This window comes from Brassica napus, chromosome C3 (genome assembly GCF_020379485.1).
Source record: "Brassica napus cultivar Da-Ae chromosome C3, Da-Ae, whole genome shotgun sequence".
Lineage (NCBI taxonomy): Eukaryota > Viridiplantae > Streptophyta > Magnoliopsida > Brassicales > Brassicaceae > Brassica > Brassica napus.
This window is the reverse complement of record NC_063446.1, coordinates 7,832,825-7,853,423: the sequence shown is the minus strand read 5'-3', so window position 1 is coordinate 7,853,423 and position 20,599 is coordinate 7,832,825. Positions and strand designations below refer to the sequence as shown.

The 20,599-nt window shown below is 28.2% G+C and overlaps 1 protein-coding gene and 1 long non-coding RNA gene across 2 annotated transcripts; one reads left to right on the top strand and one right to left on the bottom strand.

The window, feature by feature from the left end:
- The first annotated feature begins 5,112 nt into the window (after window positions 1–5,112).
- On the top strand, window positions 5,113–7,569 carry LOC125584220. The gene is made up of 2 exons (XR_007321197.1): window positions 5,113–7,191; window positions 7,310–7,569. It is a non-coding gene; the product is annotated as an uncharacterized LOC125584220 (long non-coding RNA).
- A 1,114-nt stretch (window positions 7,570–8,683) lies between these two features.
- Window positions 8,684–10,804, bottom strand: LOC106443367 (transcription factor MYB102). The gene is made up of 3 exons (XM_013884930.3): window positions 10,401–10,804; window positions 9,879–10,008; window positions 8,684–9,525 (listed from the first exon to the last, which is right to left on the bottom strand). The coding sequence occupies exons 1-3, from the start codon at window positions 10,531–10,533 to the stop codon at window positions 8,868–8,870; spliced, it is 921 nt and encodes a 306-aa protein (XP_013740384.1). The 5' UTR covers window positions 10,534–10,804; the 3' UTR covers window positions 8,684–8,867.
- Between the last annotated feature and the right edge of the window lie 9,795 nt (window positions 10,805–20,599).

Genomic DNA, 20,599 nt, shown 5'->3' with positions numbered 1-20,599 from the left:
TGGAGTAGGGAGCAGCTTCCAGAAATTAAAAACGAAAAACTTTTGCTATTCTCGTGCTCTGAAAGGAAAAACAGTAATTCCATATCATCTGATTGGGCAATATTATGTTGCTTGAGATGTTAATTACAGTTGCAGCACTGTGATATAAACAAATTGGGAACACTGAATAAGAGGAGCCAGATTTCAATCAAATAGAAGGTTTCTTAAACTAAATTTTACCTAGTGTTCTTCTGTCGGATGAGAAAAGGCCACAAAGTTAGGACTGACATGGAAACCTGACTTTCAAAGCGGATCGGTAAATTCAGTAGCTCTCTTTCCTTACTCCTCCGACCATGATCTGAGAAAATAAGATAAAAAGGTTTCAGAAAGTCCGGTATGGACAGGTTGAAACTCATTAGTTAGAGATCCTAATGCAAATAGTTTCTTTGACATAAAACATAAAATAGTTGGGACTGCAGAAGTAGCACCTAGCCATGGACAGACATTTATGCTCCCCTCCAGTTCATACTCCAACTCGGAAATGATTTGAGCAGTATTAGAGAGTGGCGACATTGGCGTGTATATATATAGTGTGGAGAGGGGAAGTCGAATAGTAATTCGTGGAGTTCTTGTCTTTGATTTGATGAATCATGAATGCAATAATAGATGTATCCAGTGGGAGGAGGAGAAGTTGGATAGCGATTTAAATCTGAAAAAGAAGCTGAAAGGCGACGAAATGGAGGAAGTGGAAAAGCCAGAATCTGTAAGCACTACGGCGACAAAAACTGAAGAAATAAGGATGCTTAGGTTAGATGGGCCAGCTGGCTCTTTTCTATTGGTTTATTAATCCTACGTGGCATAGCTAGAATTTGAGTATATCCAACTTTTAGCAATCGTTAGATTATGATTAGAAAAGGAAAATGTTATAAGAAAAGGAGGAAAATAAGAAAGTGGGTTCGAACCCTGCTCGGGAACGCGCTAGGCGCTAGTCGGGCGGTTGGGTTGGACCCAGCGCATAAAGAGAAAATCAGGGATTAATAGGAAACTATGCGGGGTAAAATTTTTAAATTGTTCACTATGTTATAAAACATGTTAATCTTTAATTGTGTATAACATTAATACATTTTCATGTTTAAGATTGTATAAAACACACAAATAGAATATATAAACTTAATATAGTATAATTTTCATCAAAATTATGAATATAAATGATATTTATAAAAGTTCAGATCAAATAAATAAATAAAAATATTATTAAAAATAAAATAAATAATAATAATTAAAAATAGATTAGACGACCGCCTAGGCGGTCTAGGCAGTGTAGGCGGAGAAAATCGGATATCTGATTTTTTAACCGATTTGGCATACATCGGAGCGGAAGAGTGACGCGTAGCGCCTAGGCGGCCGATTTTTAGAACAGGGGTTCGAACCAACTCCATGAAGGACAAGCAGACAAGATTACAAACCACTAGACTAAAACATATTTCGGAAATTTTGGCGTCCCTAAACTTATTATACTTTTTGGCGTCTACAGTCTTTGCTTTACGGGCTTTGGTCCAGGGCCGGCCTTGCTTTACTACTCAAGCTGAAGGATTTGATATATCTAATTGGGAAATTGCCACAAATACCACATTCATAGTATCATTTTTCATGTTTACACTAACCACTTTTACCCTCACTTTTAATGAAGGGTAAAATACACTTATACCCCTAGGATTAACTAATCTAGACTTAGGATTTAGAGTTGAAGGGTGGAGTAGAGTTTTTAGAATGTAAAATTTAGGATTCTAATAAATATATAAATAAATACTTAAAAAATATAATTTAAAAAAAAAAAATAGTTTCAAACATAATTTTTGATTTTCAAAAAGAAATTTTGAAAAAAGTAATAAAAAAATTATAAAAAATTATAAAAAATTCAAATTTGAAAAAGTATAATTAGAAAACATAAAAAAATATGTTTTTATTTATTTATTTAAATAATGATTTATTATATATATATATATAACAAGGGTATAAGAGTCTTTTGCCACTTAATGAAGAAGATATTTTTGAAAATGTCATTTAGTGTTGGTAAAGATGAAAATTGGTACCACTAAAGTGGTAAACATAAAATTTCCCCTATCTAATTCTACAATATTACTTTAGTTTTTTTTCTTAAAGGATTTCTATGACTAAAACATAGTCACCAAATCAATAACCTGACTTATTTGTTAATGTTCTAAAAGGGAAAACATTTCTAATTAAGGTTCAGAATCAAAAATTATATCACAAAAGTCTATAATTTTATCATGGTCAATTGACCATACCTTATATATATATATTTGTTGTTACTGTTAAACATACCTTATATATAATACTTTATATATATTGTATGAGTATATACAAAATTATTGGTTATAAACATGAAGGATGACCAAAACCAATTTGGTGCATTTATAAATAGACTAATACATTCTTGTGAATTAATAAAGCAAGAAAAGAAAACTTAACAAAAATCAGTTAAGCCGTGTTTAAAATCAAATTATATAAAGATGAATTTCTCAACAATGTTGCTTTTGTTCACCTTCTCCGTTTTCATGGTGGTTTCTTCCATTCATTGCCAAACAATTGATCTCGTTCCGGGTATTTATGCATATTTGCCAAAAAAAAATTACATTATTGTGGATATAATTTTAATATGATATGAATATCAGTATCTCGTTCCGGATATTTATACATATTTGTAAAAAATATTTACATTATTGTTGATATATCTGATATGAATATCAGTATTAATTTTGATTAAAATAACCCTCCAAATTATAAAACATATCCTTGTTTTCATAAAAGCTTTCTTAATATTTGAATTAATAAAAAAATGGTTATGAAATATATCATAAATAATTGTATTTGTTGTGTTAATATGACTTTATCAATGAATTGTTTTTTTTTAATAGGCAACTTTGCACCGGACGAACCCTCCATTTGCTTCAATCCTTGCACTGTTAAACTTGGCGACAAAGAGTGCAAAACGATTTGTTTGAATAAGACATACAAAGATGGTTCTTGTATTGGTTTTGGAATCCCCACTTCTCTCAAGTATTGTTGTTGTACAAAATGATTTATACATGAGTGTTTGAACAATTAGAGAATAAAGCAAAGTCTTTGTTACTTAATTACCAAGACTGTCATGTTTCGTGAATCTCTATGTTTTTTTTTCTTGGCTTGTGAGTTCCATCTTTGTTCCCTGGTCGATGCATTATAGTTTTTTGGTATTTTTGGCACGCCATTTTCTTGGGTAGTATATAATTCATAAACATATCCTCCTCCAGAATATTAAATAATTAGTTTTCTTCTTTTTGTTTGTTTGTTTGATGAAATAGTTTTCTTCTTTTACTGATGTTACAAACAGATCCAAGAATGTGAAAACTGTTGCTTCATTTTCTGTTATGTGTACACCATAGTGTTACTTCGAAGGATTTCAATCTATTTTATTAAAATAAAAAGTACTCTTTGTAAATAACTTTAGTATTACGTAATTTACTGATTATGTCACCAAAATTTTAAACATGATTAAAATTTATTAAAGATATTTTCGTCATTGTTGGTCACAAAATATAAATTTATAATAAAATATAAAAATATGCTCTTATATCTATACTATTAAAAGGGAAGAATTCATAAAAATCTACTTAAACAAAATTGTTGGGCCCATTCATTAATAATATGTTTTATTAAATATTTTCCTTAATCAATCAAAATATATCTATTCCTATTTATAAGGAACCCACTACGTTAATTATGTTAATTAGTGTTACTAATCCATATAAAAGAAACACTACTTCCAAACAATAATTAATCTAATATTAAATGGCAGCTTACGAAACTAATTGATGTTTATTACAACATAAGTACTTATGATCATACATTATTTCTTAGAGTTTAAAGAAAGAAGTACTATAAGGAAGCATATTATGATACGAAAACAAAATCATAATAGTAAAATCATTAATCTAACAGTTTTGGAAAATAGGTACAAAAAATATTTAAAACTAAAAATATTTATGATAAAATTTAATTATTTAATAAAATTTTAAAACCTATTAAAAATCCTATAGATATATTCTTTTAATTTATCTTAAGTATGCCAATTAATCTCAAGTCTCACAAACTTAACAAAATCTCAAGTCTCACCAATTTAACAAATGTAACTATTAAAAAATACACACAAAATATTAAAGGATAGACATCGATTTTTTGGGTTGGGTACGGATCAATTCATTTCGGGTATGAGTCCTTAAGTTATAGATATTTGGACCGTATCTGAAAATATTTGATTTGAGTTTAAGTTGGTTTTCTTTCAGGTCTGGATCCATACTTCAAATATCTGTAATATACATGTAACTTTTGGATACATAACGGGTCTGATCGGTTAGAACATTTAAACCCGAAAAAATTTGAAATATCCAAAAATTTGAAAAATACTCGAAAACCTGAAAAATAACTGACACGAAAACATACCCAAAAACTCAAATGAATACCGTAAATATTAAAATATCCAAAGAGTCATAAAATTTTACTTCAAAATCTGACCCGAAGAACCAAATAATACCTAAATTTTAATCCGACTACCAATTTTTTTTTTTTTAAATGAAATTTTACCTGAAACCCGAAATGATAACCCAAAACCTAAACCTGAAAATTAAAAATGATCCGTAATATCAAAAACATATTCAAAATATGAAAATATACCTAATAAACACAACATATTTTTGGTGCTTTGGATACTTGATTGGGTCTCGGGTAGGACTTAGACTCGATAGAGACTTGCGGGTCCAAAAATACCCAATAGATACCTTGCCTTGAATCCATACAAAACCCGAACCTATAAACTAATTCATATATTACACAAAAAAATTAATTTCTTTTTGATATAATACAATTTTGTAACATAATAATACACAACAATCAAAAAATACTATTTCATATCAAAATTTCTTTATCATCCAAAATAACCCGCGCTTTCGAAGCGCATGTCAAAATCTAGTTATATATTATAAGGTTGCATATAAAAAAATATTATTTTAAACATAAATACATAATATATATATATATTCGTATTTTATGTGATTAAATATTCTTATCCAATATCAAATTTTTAATTCTTAATATTTATTTTAAATTATAATAAAATTATATAATATATATATATATATATATTTAGTATGCATAATTAAATTATTATTTTGAATAATAAATAAAGTTAAATAACTTAATATACACACAAAATAGCACAGACTCATTAATTTTACAGTATACTTCATTTAAAATATTTAAAGGAAATATTTTAAAAGTAATAGTTAGCAATAATTCAAAAATAAAAAAAAATCAGAATATTAAAATTTAAACGGAATTTTTTAAAAATATTTAGAGGGGCTTATTGAATTAGGTATTTGAAAGAATTCTGGTTTTTTTTTTGGCAAATCTTACCTTATTGGATTTAGTATTTATAAAACCTTTTACAAATCCATAGTTATTGAACTTATCATTTGTATAAATCCCATTAAATCACCCCTTATTGGAAAATTAGAATTTCATAAATAATATTTATCAAGAATTATTTTGGATTATCTAAAATAAATTTTGTAGTCAAAATTCAGTTAGAGCAAATACCACCTAATGAGATGGTATTTCACAAAAATAAAAAAGGGATTTCATCCTCTTCGTCTTATCATCCGTAAAAAAATACGAATGCGACTAGATGTAGTTCTATTACCCTATGTGATCCCATAAAGCCGTGCTATCACCACTGACTATCGTCATCTCCAACCACTATCAATAAACGCTAGTCGCAGACGTTTTCACCACGTCGGTTCCTGGACCCACTGCTAGATATACACTTGACATGGTTCGGTTATGTTCTTTTAACAAAATTTTTTTTACTTGATCTGATGATGATTCATATGTTGCAGTATTATTCACTGTGATGATGAGCCTCTTAAGATAATTAAAGTTTTTGTTTACTCGTCATAGAAAGGTTTGTTTCCAGATTTTCTGTGGTTAATTCATAAAAGAAATTTAAAGTTTATTCATATCTGAAACTCCTAAATCCATTTTAACCACCTCCCTAAAATTTTGTTTAAATCCCGAGTTTTTAAAAAATCTTTTGAATTTTGTATTTAACGAAATCCTCTCAAATTATCAGTTCAATAAGCTCCCCCCCCCCTTTAAACAAAATTTTAGAATTTTTTTTTGTATTGAAAAATTCGCTATATATATTTTAAATTTTTTAAATAATACTTAAAATTCTGTTAAAAATTTATAAAAAAAACATAAAACTCAAAAATACACATTGAATAAGTTTCCTATCTAATTTGTGAATATTTGGATTTAAAATTAGAATAATACAGATCATTATTCTCCTCAAAACCAAAAAGTAAGTTCAATTAATTTCCATAAATTAATTTTTTTTAATAAGCCATTTACATAAATTTAATTATAACATATATATAATTTAAATTCAGAAATCATATAATAAATTGTAATTTTCTTAACAAAATTTTGTAAACTAAAACTAATCATGCGCTTTCAAAGCACACTTCAAAATCTAATATAGTTTTACTTTTTAGTTTATATAGGTAATCGAACAATCTGTTAAACATTATATATCATTTTTGTTCTCATCTGTACAGGGTTTGGAACTATAGAAGGATTGTCTTAGATTGTATTACTTAAATCATTTACTTAATTCATACAAACTACTTCATCATGTTTACATAATACACGAATACTACTTTGACTTGAATACAAAAGCTTGCTAATGTTTAGTCAGCCTTCTAAATTTGTCATACTATTGCTGGATTATTTCCTTAAATGAGATATTTCTGATGAGCAAACGAAGACTTTATCTTTTAGTCCAAGATGCACATTTATTGTATCAACAAAATTGAAAGAAACAAAAAAAAGAATTGGATAGGCTTAGATCTTGGACAGACTCACAGAAATTTGCTGTTGACCGTATTATTTAACCATATATTAATGGATCATTTCATCCTCAATCACACAAACCTACATCTTGTCTTGAATATATAATAGAGGTTGGGTTGTTAATAGAGCTTAGTTTAAAAAGTTGAGTGCCAGAGAGACTTATTTTATAAATGGATTCTTCAAAAGTGTTGCTTACATTTGCGCTCGTGGTTACAATGTCCATCTCCTACGATCTTTTCTCCGGTATGTCTATTTATATTTTATGGTTGTTACATTAGTCACATATTCAAGAATCAAGACTCAAGTTGTTTGCTCATTAATGTGTTTTTTTTTAAATTACTTTGCATGATTGCATGTATAGGAATAAACGCGAGAATTGTGCCTCCGACTTGTTACGAGGGATGTAACGCAACGTTTCATAATCCAGAATGTAACAAATTTTGTATAGGATTGCTTTATAAAGATGGTAGTTGCTTTGACCCAGAAGGTCCTTCTAAACGACCTTATTATCGTTGTTGTTGCGACCCTATAATTCTTCCACCTCCTTCTCTTTGATCAATATATCTGTCCTTCTGCTTTATAATATCTATACTTGATAAAAAAACAATTTTCTTTCTCGAATTTCATAGAAATATCTAACTTTAATAATGTCCTTATTGCATTTTTTTCCGTTTCTTAAAACAGTTTTTTTTTATCACGGAATAATATTACGAACTAATAGTTATTGTTATTTAGCAAAACAAACAATTATCAATATATATATAGTGATAATTTCATTTCTTATAGTAGAATATGTAGATTAGCCGGCCCTTAGGCCAAGCGGATGATGCCCATGCTTCCGGCCGCATTTAAATAATTAAAATATCGGTCGCAAATTTAGTAAAGCTATCGCTAGTGGTTCATTTCCCTGAAACAAATCTCCTCCCGATTAAACCATTTTCGAATCCTACTAGTTACATGTTTTAATTTTATTTTATTTTTTTTTAACAATAAAATGGCCAATTTTTTATTTTGCTTCTAGCCTGTATAGTGTCAGGACCGGCTAGATATGTAATATCTTTACCTATGATGTATAGGAAAACCATTTCTGGCATATATTGGCAGTACTCACAAACGATTTTAAGAAAATTATAATCAGTGATATATATGAAATTATCATCGGTAGTGTACTAATGTATGGATGTTATCATATGAATCATATAGTCTGTGTAGTTTTGATACAATAAATTTGTCAGCTGTGTGACCATGTAGTTGATGTTTCGTTTCTGTAGTTAGCAGTCATTTTTTTTCTTTAAGTTACGCCTTTAATGTTAAGTAATAGATGCAACTTGAATAATAATTGATGGAACAAAGATTGACTATACATCTCATACAACTGTATGAACAGATTTATAATTGGGGTTTGGTGTCTCGCGCAACGTTGACTATAGATCTCATAGTTTAATTTCTTATACACATGTACTTTTAATTGATCACTATTGAAAGCTATCTTAAAGCTGTATCGGACATTATGCACGGGAATACAAGTTTATCATTTCTTTTTCTTTTTTCCTTATATATATTAAATTATCGTAAGAATGCATGATAACTACCCTTTTATAAGTAAAGGACCAGTTACATCTAATCATTTTTATGTCCTGCTACATTAACTGTATTCTTAACTATCAAAATTCAAGATGATTTATTCAAATGGATAAAATTTTACATTCTTTCAGATAAAATACATCTTCTGACCTTTTGAGAGTAAACAAGCGTAAAATTCTTCGGACTATTTTTTTTTATAAGATACTAGAAGTAAAATTAAAGCATAACATATCCAAGATAAAAAAAGATCAAATTCTTCAAATATGTAACACAATTACAAACCTCAATAAAAAACAAAAAAAAAACAAGTAGGATCAAGAAGAAGAAGAAACATATTATGATAGATTCAAAGCATTATTATCATGATGATGAAACATCAACATGTCGCTTCCGTAACTCTCTTTGTCATCTTCGCTTCCAACATTGATAAAAGACGTGGAAGATGAATTCAACGGAGTCGAGCTGCTCGGTAGCATTGAAGAACTGAAATTCCACCCGACCTTATAATTCTCACCGTCATTAATGGCCGATGAGTAGTTTCCCGTTAGAGGGACCTGGTTAATAGATTGGCCACCAGAAACGGTGTAGCTGAGATAATTTTCCAAGCATTCTCCATTGTTTTGCCATTGAACCGGTGGTGTTGAGTTGAGCAAACCGGTGAAACTGGTTTGGTGGTCGTTTTGAAGCTGTTGGTTTGCTTGGTGAGGTTGGTATGATTCGGTTTGAACATTGCTTAGAGAGGTATTCAGTTGATTCAAGAGTTCGGGATTAATACTTGTATTAGCGAGACCAAACGGAATGTTCACTGGTTGTGACATAGATTTGAAGAGAGATGAGGTGAGAAAGGAGGAAAGTTGAAGAAGATTGATCCTTGGACAATGAGTCACCGGATCAATCCCCATTCGTAAGAGTTTCTTTTTTATGTGAGTGTTCCAATAATTTTTTATCTCATTATCTGTTCTTCCTGGCAAGTGAATAGCAATGGCAGACCATCTATACATAGAGGAGAAAAAAAAACAAGTTAGATTTTAAAAATAAAATGGAATGAAAAAGTTTTGACTTGCTAAGATATGGATTGGTTTCGTAAACAGTTGTAGATCGCAAGCTTAACTTTAGACATTTGACTTTGGTATAGTACTTATGTTCTTGTCTTTTAGTTGAATTACATAAAATATGCAACTAGTATTTTTTATAGAAAATATAAAAGACATGGAAGTCCAACAAAGTAGGTGTAGTAGTGGAAAACTATGTCACTGGTTTAGTTTTAATAATATTTACACACAATAATCACTAAACAATTAGTATAAACTAAAATGAGATGAAAAACAAGTTGAAGAAAGACTAACTTGTTTCCAAGAAGACGATGGAGTTGAATGATAGTCTCTTCCTCTTGAAGAGAGAACTCTCCTCTCTTAATATCGGGTCTTAGATAGTTCGTCCATCGCAATCTACAACTCTTCCCGCATCTTTTTAACCCTTTTCAAGATTTACACCAAGAAAATGGAATTAGAACCATGATTAATTTAAAGGTAATACTAACATAGACGTTCATATGATGTAACATGCTAATCTTTATTATTATTATTATTAAATTTTAAGGGCAAGTGTTGATGTAAACATTAAACGCAAGAAAATAATCGTAGCTTAGAGGATTTAGCTACGGTTTGCGCGTATGTTTACATGCTTAAGTGTTGACACTTAACATGATAAAATGCTAATGATTATTCGTAACTTTTAGACCACAAACGTGAACACAAAACGCAAGAGCACAATCGTAGGCTATAGATCTTAGCTAGGGTTTGTGCGTACGTATATATATTAAGGGTAGTAGCTAGATTCTTATAACTTATAAAGTGGTAGTAACTTACCGGCGTTTTTGGGAAGGGTTCGCCATTTACCGGGACCGTGCGCCTGTATATAGCTGACGAGCTTCTCGTCTTCCTCTGGAGTCCATGGTCCTTTCTTCACTTCACTTTCTTCCGAGCTTGAAGATTTTCCCATCTCTTTAGAAATGTTATTTGTTGAGGAAGCTAGAAAAAAATAAAAGGAGCTAATAGTTTGAGAACTTGATTACAAAGAAAATATGTTTCTTTCATGAATATGTATGTATATATATGTGGTATACGCAAAGTCAAGTCAAGGTGATTCGGTACCGCCCTTCCATTATCCATCTAAATACGTGTCTTTTCTTGATGATATACGGAGAAAAAACAGCTTATTTTGTTGACAAAAAAAATTAGGTGTGTAACTTTTTTTTAAGACGTTAACAACAAAGATCTCTGACCAAACAAACAAAACAAACAAAAAATATGAGACTAAACCATCTTTGTTAATGGCTTAATTGTGATGAAGCGATAACATGCATGCACTTGGCAAAATCTCAATGGTCTATGTGGATGTGTGATAATATAAATTGGGAAGCTTCTAATTTGTTTTGGTCTCTTTGTCTCAAATCATCAAACAGTTAGCAAGATAGATCTGTTTTTTTTTTTTTTCGGTAAATGCAAGATAACTATGTTGCGTGCATGTTTTACTTAAATACCAATACGCATATCGATATGTAGTTATAATATTACTAGAGACGAAAATGAAACATATTGTAGGCATGATAACATTTATTATTTATTATTTTGTCAAAAAAAATGATTACATTTATTATATTTTTGTGATTATAAAATTCTAGGCTCATAAGCTAATTGCGCATATCTCTCGGCAAACCCAAACTATATATTTTCTCTTTTTAAAGAAAAAATTCCTTAGTTACTCAAAACAAAAAAGCCTTCCAACTCAAATCTATGATCTCTGATTTTTATGTTTTTTTTTTTCGCTAAAATCTCTGATTGTTATAATGAAGATAGCCAAAGAGTTTAACCACAAAATCAATTTATTGTTAGTACATTTTATATTGATCATATACATAGATGCATATAATACGATACTATACTAGGTGATAATCCCGTACCTATGCACAGATATAATATTTATAAATTAAATATATTGGAATAAGTGATTGATATTTTAGTTTTAGTTTTAATTTATTTTATAATATTATCTTATTTTAATTAGAAATATAATTTTAGATATGTAATATTTAGTCGGTTTTGTTATCACTTGGATATATTGGATTGCATTTACTCCTCTGAATTCAAATATAATATTTTTTGTTCTAAATAGATTAATTTTTGATTAGTTTTTTACTTGCATTAGTTTGGTTAGATATGTAAATATATTATATTAAGATTATGTATAATTTAATATTTATTATTTTAAGAATAAAATAACAAATTAACTAAAGTGTTTAACTCAAAATTGTATAAAAAAAATGTAACAATAATATTTTCAAATCTCATCCCTATATATAATTTTATAAAAGAATTAAATTGTGAAAATTGGTTAATATATTTTTTAAATTAATATGTTTTGATTCATCACATAATTTATATCTATAAAATAAGTAAAATATTATTATAAAAATATCTATTTTATTTTGTTAATTCTTTTATTTCAGATATAAGAAATTAAACTTGTTGAGTTACTCATTTTGTAAGAATGTTGAGTTACATATTTTTTTCAAATTCAAATTGAAGTATAATTATTTTAATATTCTAATAAATCTAAATTGAATAAGTTTAATTTATCACATTAGTTCAGTTCTTCATCTTAGACGTTTAAGTATATTTTGTAATATTTTAAATAATTTTCTTAATTAATATCAGATTATTTTTGAACTTTCTTTTCCATTGAAATCACATTATATATAAATATATTTTGTTTCATCAAAGAAAATAGATAGATATAAAAAAATATTTATTACTTTGGAAATATATTTTATGTTACTTAAATTAAGTTTTAAAGAGAATATTGTTTCTTTTCTTAATTTTAAGATTATTTTGCGAATTTTTTTTTATGAAATCACATTCTATATAAATATATTTTCGTTTTTAAATTCGTTTTTAATGTTTATAAATAGTTCCCTCTTATTATTTCTGTTATTTGGAAAAAAGAAAACACAACTAAAAAATTTTAGTAACAGGAATTATTAAAAACAAGGAAAAAGTTTTAAAAAAAATCTAAATGGAACTGACATGACTTTTTGAAGTTTTCTTTATTGATAAATTTTGAAATTATTGTGTCATTATTGACTAAAACTGTTGAAATTCAGTTTAGATTTCCTATTCAGCCAGAATTGAGTCTGTTTATTTATTCATTTTTGATTCAACAATTTATTTGAGTACGACATTCTACAAAAGTTTTTTTTTTAATAATTAAAAGTTTTCTGAACACTTATACTTGTATATTTTCTAAAGCAAAAATATACCATGTAATTTAATTCTTTTTAAAAATAATTATCTTTCAGCAAAATTTGAAGATGTGATATCTTATTTATTTATTTAATATTCCAATAATTTTGCAAATAGGCCAATTCATTTGGTTTAAAAGAGTGTTAATAACATAAAACGAAAATAGAAAGATCGTTCGTAATATTAGCAAAATAAATTATTTATAATAGACTATGTATATATTTATATATATAATTTATTTTCTTCATAATTGTCTTCTATAAAAGTTCAAAAATGGTATTTTTTATTCTCATATAATCTCTTAAGTGGAAAGAATATTTTCTAAATTTTAGTAAACATATGAGAATTTTTTATATATATGTGACTAGCAATTCTATTGCACAGCATGCATATAACTGATAATCTAAGGAGGGTGTATTCAATTAAGAGTTTCAAGTGATTTTTATTAAAATGACAAATCCACTGTTATTCAAACATGAATTTTAAAAAACACTTTAAAATTTAATGTTATTGAACTTGTCATTTCATAAAACACTCTGAAATCTACTGTTATTGAACAAAATTTAAGTTGGAAATTTTAGAGTACTTTAATTATTTCTAGAATATTTGGAGGGAGTTCTTTAGTTATAAAAATAAAAATAAAAATCTCATTGTTTTAGATGAGATTCTAGAGTGTTTTAACAAAAATTACACCAAATTCCTTAATTCTCATGTAATTATCTACAAACTGATTAAAAATCAAATTACTTTAAATTTCAGATTCAATACACCCCCCTCCCCCCCCCCCCCCCCCCCCCCCCCCCCCCCCAACAAAGACATTTACTTTTGTTAGGCCAGTTTTCAAAAAGTACATGTACTTTTGTTTTTACCAAGTTAGGTGAATTAACGACAAAGGTCGTTGTGGTGCAACAAACGTAAGGAACAAGCAATAGTTCCAGTCAAAATACACGAGTGTGTAATTAAATGATATTATAAATGTGTCTGAAAGTGAGAGCTAACTTGCTAATACAGTAATACCGCCGGTATCATTTATTGAATATTTTTTCCAGTAACATTGGATTCTGTTAAAACGGTGAAATATGAAATATTCGGAACACTTCAATAGATTGTTATTAACTTGCTATTAAATTTAGAGAATTAAATTTCAATGCTAAATATGAAATATTCGAGACAGTTCACCAATCTGTATTAATAAATATTCTCTCTGATTTAAAATGATACTCCTTCCGTTTCATATTAAGTGTCGTCGTAGAAAAAAAATTTCGTTACAAAAAAGTGTTTTTTTTACTTTTAATACAAAATTTATTAATTTTATTCAGCAATTTATTTTTATATTGGTTTAAATATGGTTAGGTGTATAAGTAATAGTGTTTTTATATAAAAATATATATAAAATTAATTATTTTTTTAATCTGTGTACACAAACCCAAAACAATACTTAAAATGAAATAGATGGAGTACATGTTTTATTTTTTTTTTCACACAGATTAATAAAACATATTTTTTTTAACACAAACTAACTTTCATTCAATCTTGATCTTCTTCAATACAAGGGCAAAGGGGAATTATCTATCCTTTTTGGCAATAAGCATAAACTACAACATATAAATAAACTAAACAAGATAGGTCTTGAGAAGAAGATGACAGCGAATTCGAGATGATGCTTGAACGCGTCGGTAAAACCTTCACGACAATGTCGGAGAGCTGGAGAATAATCACAAGCGACGTTGGAGTCCAGACCCCATCTAATAAAACATATTAAATTACAGTATTAAGTGCATAGTTTTTGTGATTATCTATTTTTCATAGTTTTAAACCAATAAATTAATTAATTTTCATGAAATTTACAATTAGCTATTACTAATTGAAAAAAATGCATTGAAAATATTAAAAATGTATTTTTTTAAAACAATTTTTTTCTCTAAAACATGTATTTTTGAAACGGAAAGAGTAGTTAATATTTATTTAATATAAACGTTTTGATTCCACTGTAATATTATTTTACAAACTGTTAATATTGTTTATTTTTTCTTTTGTTTCACAAAATTATCATTAGAATTTTTTTCACACATATTAACAAACCATTAATTTTCTGTTTTACTTCTACTTAATATATTATTTTGTTTAGTTTTTTTAACTAATAATTTAAAAGCTTAAGGGTAAATTAGAAAATTCATAAAATAAATGCATTGAAAATGTAAAATAAAATTGTAATAATTTTATTTTAATTTTAAAATAACACTTAATATGAAATAGGTGGCGTGTAAGTTATATAACCTGCAAGTACTAAGCCTTTGAGAAGTAGTTTGGTTTTGTGCATCGATAATAAAATGTTTAGAAAGTTTTTGAGAAAACAGTCGCTTTACTATAAGTTTTTAGAACCGGCAAAATACAAAGCTTTTTCAAGAACAAGTCCCTTATTTACGTTAAAAAAAACAAGTCCATTATATATTTTTGGGTAAAAATGTCCATTATATATGCAGAAGACGTCAATCGGTTCTTAATATACTGGTTGAATGATTCGATCTTTAGATTGAGATACCAGGATTTGAAAATTTAATTATAATGATGTTTTTTTTTAACATTAATTATAATGATGTTAAAACTCGTAAATGGTATTAAAAAATTGGCTCTTCCGCATTTCTCATTCATTATAAATTTATTTAGGTTTCGATTCAAACTCTTTGTTATTTACTAAACTTACTAAATATATTTATAAAATTAAAGTAATCTTCTTCTTTTTTTTGTAACTTGAAATTAAAGTAATTTTGTTACTACTAGATCGTATTCGGATACGAAAAACGAAATTATTTAGAATTTTAGATCCCTACCAGAGTTCAAAGAATAATGATAATAATTAGTGAGACGACAAAATTTCATGTTAATCTGGTCAAATAATATTTAATTTCTCAACTAAAAGATATACTAGACGCTACTATTGGTAGATAATGTTATTGCCTGATTATCCCAACAAACCAATATTAAATCAGTTTCAAAATAATGTGGCTTCTTAGTATCATTAAAATAATCAATGTTAGAAAACTATGAAAACTATAATGTGGCTTCTTGTTTCAAAATATATTTGGTCTCTTTAAAATTTGCGACTATCAATTATGCAAGTCTTATCACACAACAAACTATCAATTTTCAAGTCTTTTCATATGTCAATTCGTTAATCAGCTACCATCTTCCATTCAGTTTTCCATAAGAAATTAAGTGTAATTTAAATTCAAATAATAAAAGTTTCCTTTTCTCGTCTTTCATTTGAGATTTTTCAAACTTCATTACATCATTGCTTGCATGTCTTTCTTTCTCAAATTTTTAATTGTTGGAAGTCTTAATCCTCCATATCCTCCATATACATCATATACGCTCGGAATAATTGTGACAAGGGACATTTAAGTTCATTCTAGAATACGCTCTACTGTTATAAGTGAAAACGATCGGAATGAAAAAAATACAAATATTACCTGTTTTGTAAGAACCCAAAAAAAAGTCTTCATGCAATATTTTTTCATCATCCTTATTCAAAATATATTCTACAAAAAATGTTACTTATAAATCTATTTTGCCAGATCTGACATATATGAGGGTAACTTTTATGATATTGTATCTACAAATGAATACAAACACGTAATAATCGCAATAGTATCAAATTAGTGTATATTTATATTTTGGGAAATTCATATATAATTGTATATTCGATAGTGAGCATATCAAACAAATCGTCACCTAGCTCGTAACTAGAAATTTGTGTGTGGTATGAAGCCCACGCCTGTATGTAGCTACATTTTATATTATTTCCAACTTTTTTTTTGTACAACATATATTCTTTCCAACTACAGTATCATATGGTTCATTTATATATATATATATATATATATATTATATAGCAAAATTTTTACTTTTCCAACAATATACCTTTAATTATGTGTATTTAAATTAATATTTTGTATACAAATATATTTATGAATTTTTGTTTTTCTTGTTTAAATCAATCTAATTATCCTAAATCAATTTAGAATCCAAACGTTGAAACTATAATTGTTTTTAAAAATTTAAATTATGAAACTGTTATTATTGGTTAATATTTTTCTGAAAATTTTTTCTTTATAAAGATTTTCAATAAATGCAAAATAAAAAAAATATTTTTTTCATAGATACAAAATAAAATGATACTTTTATAGATGTAAGGTGGTAAGCAATTAGGTTCGAAATCTACTATCTCAAATATATTTATACGTGTGGTTAAATGAACATAATTTTCGTTACGACAACCAAATTTATTTAGCACCAATAGATAGATTTTTAGAGAATTAGTCGGTTAGGCTTTGATTCGCCAAATACTATCGAATAAAAAAAATTAAAATTTTGAAAAACATTTTAACAAAGTAAAAGATAAAATATAAGTTCTTATTGATTGATATTTTTTTTGGTTAGAATGACAGTTAAAGCATTCTTTTGGAGTTTTGGTTGTTAAAAAAAGCATTCTCTTGGTTATAAATGATCGATAGGTTTTCCAACGAATAACAACATAAACAAAATGAAATGGGTCTAACGATTTAGCCAAAAATATTAAAAAAAGAGACCTAACTCTAAGATTGTATGATCAGTAATATACCCACGATATATTTTTATATATTAGCTATAACATTTGTTCTTTAACAAAAAGAAACCATCCACGACACATTTACACGTAAAAGTGTGACGCAGGCAGCTTAATTAACTTTTTTTTTCTTTTTCTCATATTCAGTTAGAATTTTTTATTAAATTACCTTGAACTTAAAAGAAGGTGGATAACTAGTTGGGCTATCAAAGTAGAAATTTTTGGTTAAAATATCTTTTTGTTGGGCTATAAATATAGAAGTTTTGTTGTATGTATGATTTTAGATGTATCTGGTGTATTTGTAAAAATTAAATGAGAAAAAATATTCATGCACCAATATTCTTTCTAGAATTTATTTATACGTACTTAAAAAATAGAGTTCTTTCAATAATTTTGACTTTTTTCTTTAACTTTAAAAGTACATAAAGTATAATTAATAATTTTAATTATATGAACAATTAGTTACTTGGAAGATATTTGGAAAGCAAGAATCAGAAAATTGTCTCAAGATCAGATGTTGAGGATGGGTACAGAAATATGGAAAACATCACATGTGAATCAGTTTGGTTGAAGTGTCTTCTCAAAGATCTTGGAGTAGTCATCAGAACCGACTATATTGCACTGTGACAATCAAATATTGCCTCTAACTGTATATTTCATAAAAGGACAACAAATGATGGATTTTCATTATATCAGAGAAGTTTCAAACTGGTACCATTCTTCCTTCCTTTGTAAAGAGTTCAGACCAGGTAACTGATGTGTTCACCGAGACAGTGATACAAAGACATGTGATGAGTTTCACATCAAAATGGACTTACTGGATTTACACCAGCAAGCCATCTTAAAGAGGGGAAATGTTAAAAAAAAATAAAGGAACAAGCACACATACTACAAAGTGAAATCCAAGGTACAAAGTGAAGTATGGAGATCATTTTGTGAAGTCTGGAAAACAAAAGTGAAATCCGGGGAACAATTGGAGTCTAGACAACAAAATATTGTTCATCATTAGCTCATAACTACATGTTTAGTGGTTATGACATGTGCTTAATTATCTTGACAACAAGTTTTTTGGTTAAGCCACATGTCTTTTCTCTTGCATATCTAAAATCATCGTAAAAAAAGAAAAATATACAATAATATTTTATCTATGTTCATTCTATCTTTGTTTTCCATCATAATCCTCATTTCTCTACAACTAACACTTGAAATTTTACATTTTCATCTTCCTTGTCCAGCTTGGTGTTGATCACTTTCCACATGAGTTTGTCAAATTTCTTCCGGCTCTACTTCGCTAAGAGCCTAAGACTCTCTCCACTTCTGATTTTAAGTACTCTATGGCAGCCTCTTTCTTCGTCATCATCATGACGTTTTCACCCTACTCTATAGTCATGTCTTGATCTCTCGTGGCAAAAGGAACACAATCTGTTCAGACGCTGAAGGAACATCTTGTCGGAGGACCTCAAACATATTTTGAGAAAAATCGATGCATAATTTTTTGTTTCTTTGATTTTCCTCTCCTTGTGTCTTTATATAGGAACCCACTTTCTTCTCTACATGTACTAATGCATGTAAGAACTATAATGATATATCATAATTTCCTTATATTTTGCCAATTTTTTACTTTTTCATATTTTTATCAAAATAATTTTGTTAATATTTTACTTAACTTAGTTATATTAGTTTATTACTTGTACATTTACATCTACATTATATATAGTTAAGTTAACATATCTCCTAAACATTATTTGTAAAGTGATTTGCATATGATTAATCACTACATTCAATTTCAATAAAATATGATGACATGGCTTTTGAAAATTATGACATGGCAATAAACTAATTATGACATGTAAATTTTGAATTTCTCGGTACCAACTAAGGAAGAGGCTGCGATAGAGAATCTGAAATCAAAATTGGCGAGCTACGAGGATACGGCAGAGTACCGATGGAAGAAATTTGACGAGCTCATGTCCAAAGTGCTTACACCGAGCTGGATGAGGAAGATGAAGAAGCTATCCTCGCAGAAGCTGGAAATGTAGAGAAGGAAGCAAGGGAGGTGGATGGAGGCGGAAACGGTGGTGACAGCAGCGGTGGAGGTGGAAGCGGTTGAGGCGGTGACGGCGTTGATGGGGAGGACGTCGACGAAGGAAACTGACTCACTGTCCAAGTTAAGGTCGCTTGTGTCTTTATTTAAATCTCATTGCTATGCTTGTGTTTTATGATTACTGCGTGTACACACAAGTCAATTAATCTAATATGTCAACAATATCATAATCAAATGATATGTTATTGTAGCATTTTAGGATCGAATCCACAAAGAACTAGAGATTTATAACACCAATAATACACAAACATTCTTAATCTAAGCAAATAGAAAGAGGTTTATGATCTAAACTAGTGATATAGAAAGACACCAAAAAGCAAACACAAGCAAATAAAGACAAGTTCTTGGGTCAAGTTATTGATTAGAGTGATAAAATACTATCTCAAGATGCTCAAACAATCAACAATTGCTAATCTTTAGATCTAAGATCACTAATTTAAGCTAATCCATTGTCGTGGCAATAACTCCTATGCTAATCAAGTTCTTAACATCAAATGTCTTTGGTTAATTATCATCAAGCATGCATTTAAATCAAGTCCTAAGAGCCACTAAACATCCCTCGCACCAACCGTCGTTGGCTAAGCAATTAAAGCACATTGATTGATATTTCCAGTATTTCATAGAACATTTTCCGGGCATGAAATAACTTATGATCAAAATATGATTTCCCAACCTATATCTAGCATTAAGAACATCAATCAAATAAAGATATCTAAATTAAACACATAGCATCATAGATCAACACTAATCACTCTAATCTACTAAACCCAAGAACTCTAAAGATTCTATTCACTAACCACACAAATCCATGATAGATTATTAGATAAACAAGAGATTAAGAGATAGATAAACAAAGGTTAACAAAATAAATACTTAAACCAAGCAAGATTCACAAGATTCAATTTTAGAAACAAGAAAATCACAAAACCAATGCTTAGGAAGTTTAGGGTTTATTTTGCCCTCAAATACTTATTTATAGGCTCTTAAAATTAAAGCGGGTCTAACCGGACAAACCCGGATTAAACCAATTGAATTTGGATAAAAAGCTGATTTAAA

Coding starts and splice junctions, on each gene's coding strand:
- LOC106443367 (XM_013884930.3), bottom strand. CDS start 10,533: ATGGGAAAATCTTCAAGCTCGGAAGAAAGTGAAGTGAAGAAAGGACCA. Junction 10,009..10,400: donor AACCCTTCCCAAAAACGCCG/GTAAGTTACTAC, acceptor AATCTTGAAAAG/GGTTAAAAAGATGCGGGAAG. Junction 9,526..9,878: donor CATCGTCTTCTTGGAAACAA/GTTAGTCTTTCT, acceptor CTCTATGTATAG/ATGGTCTGCCATTGCTATTC.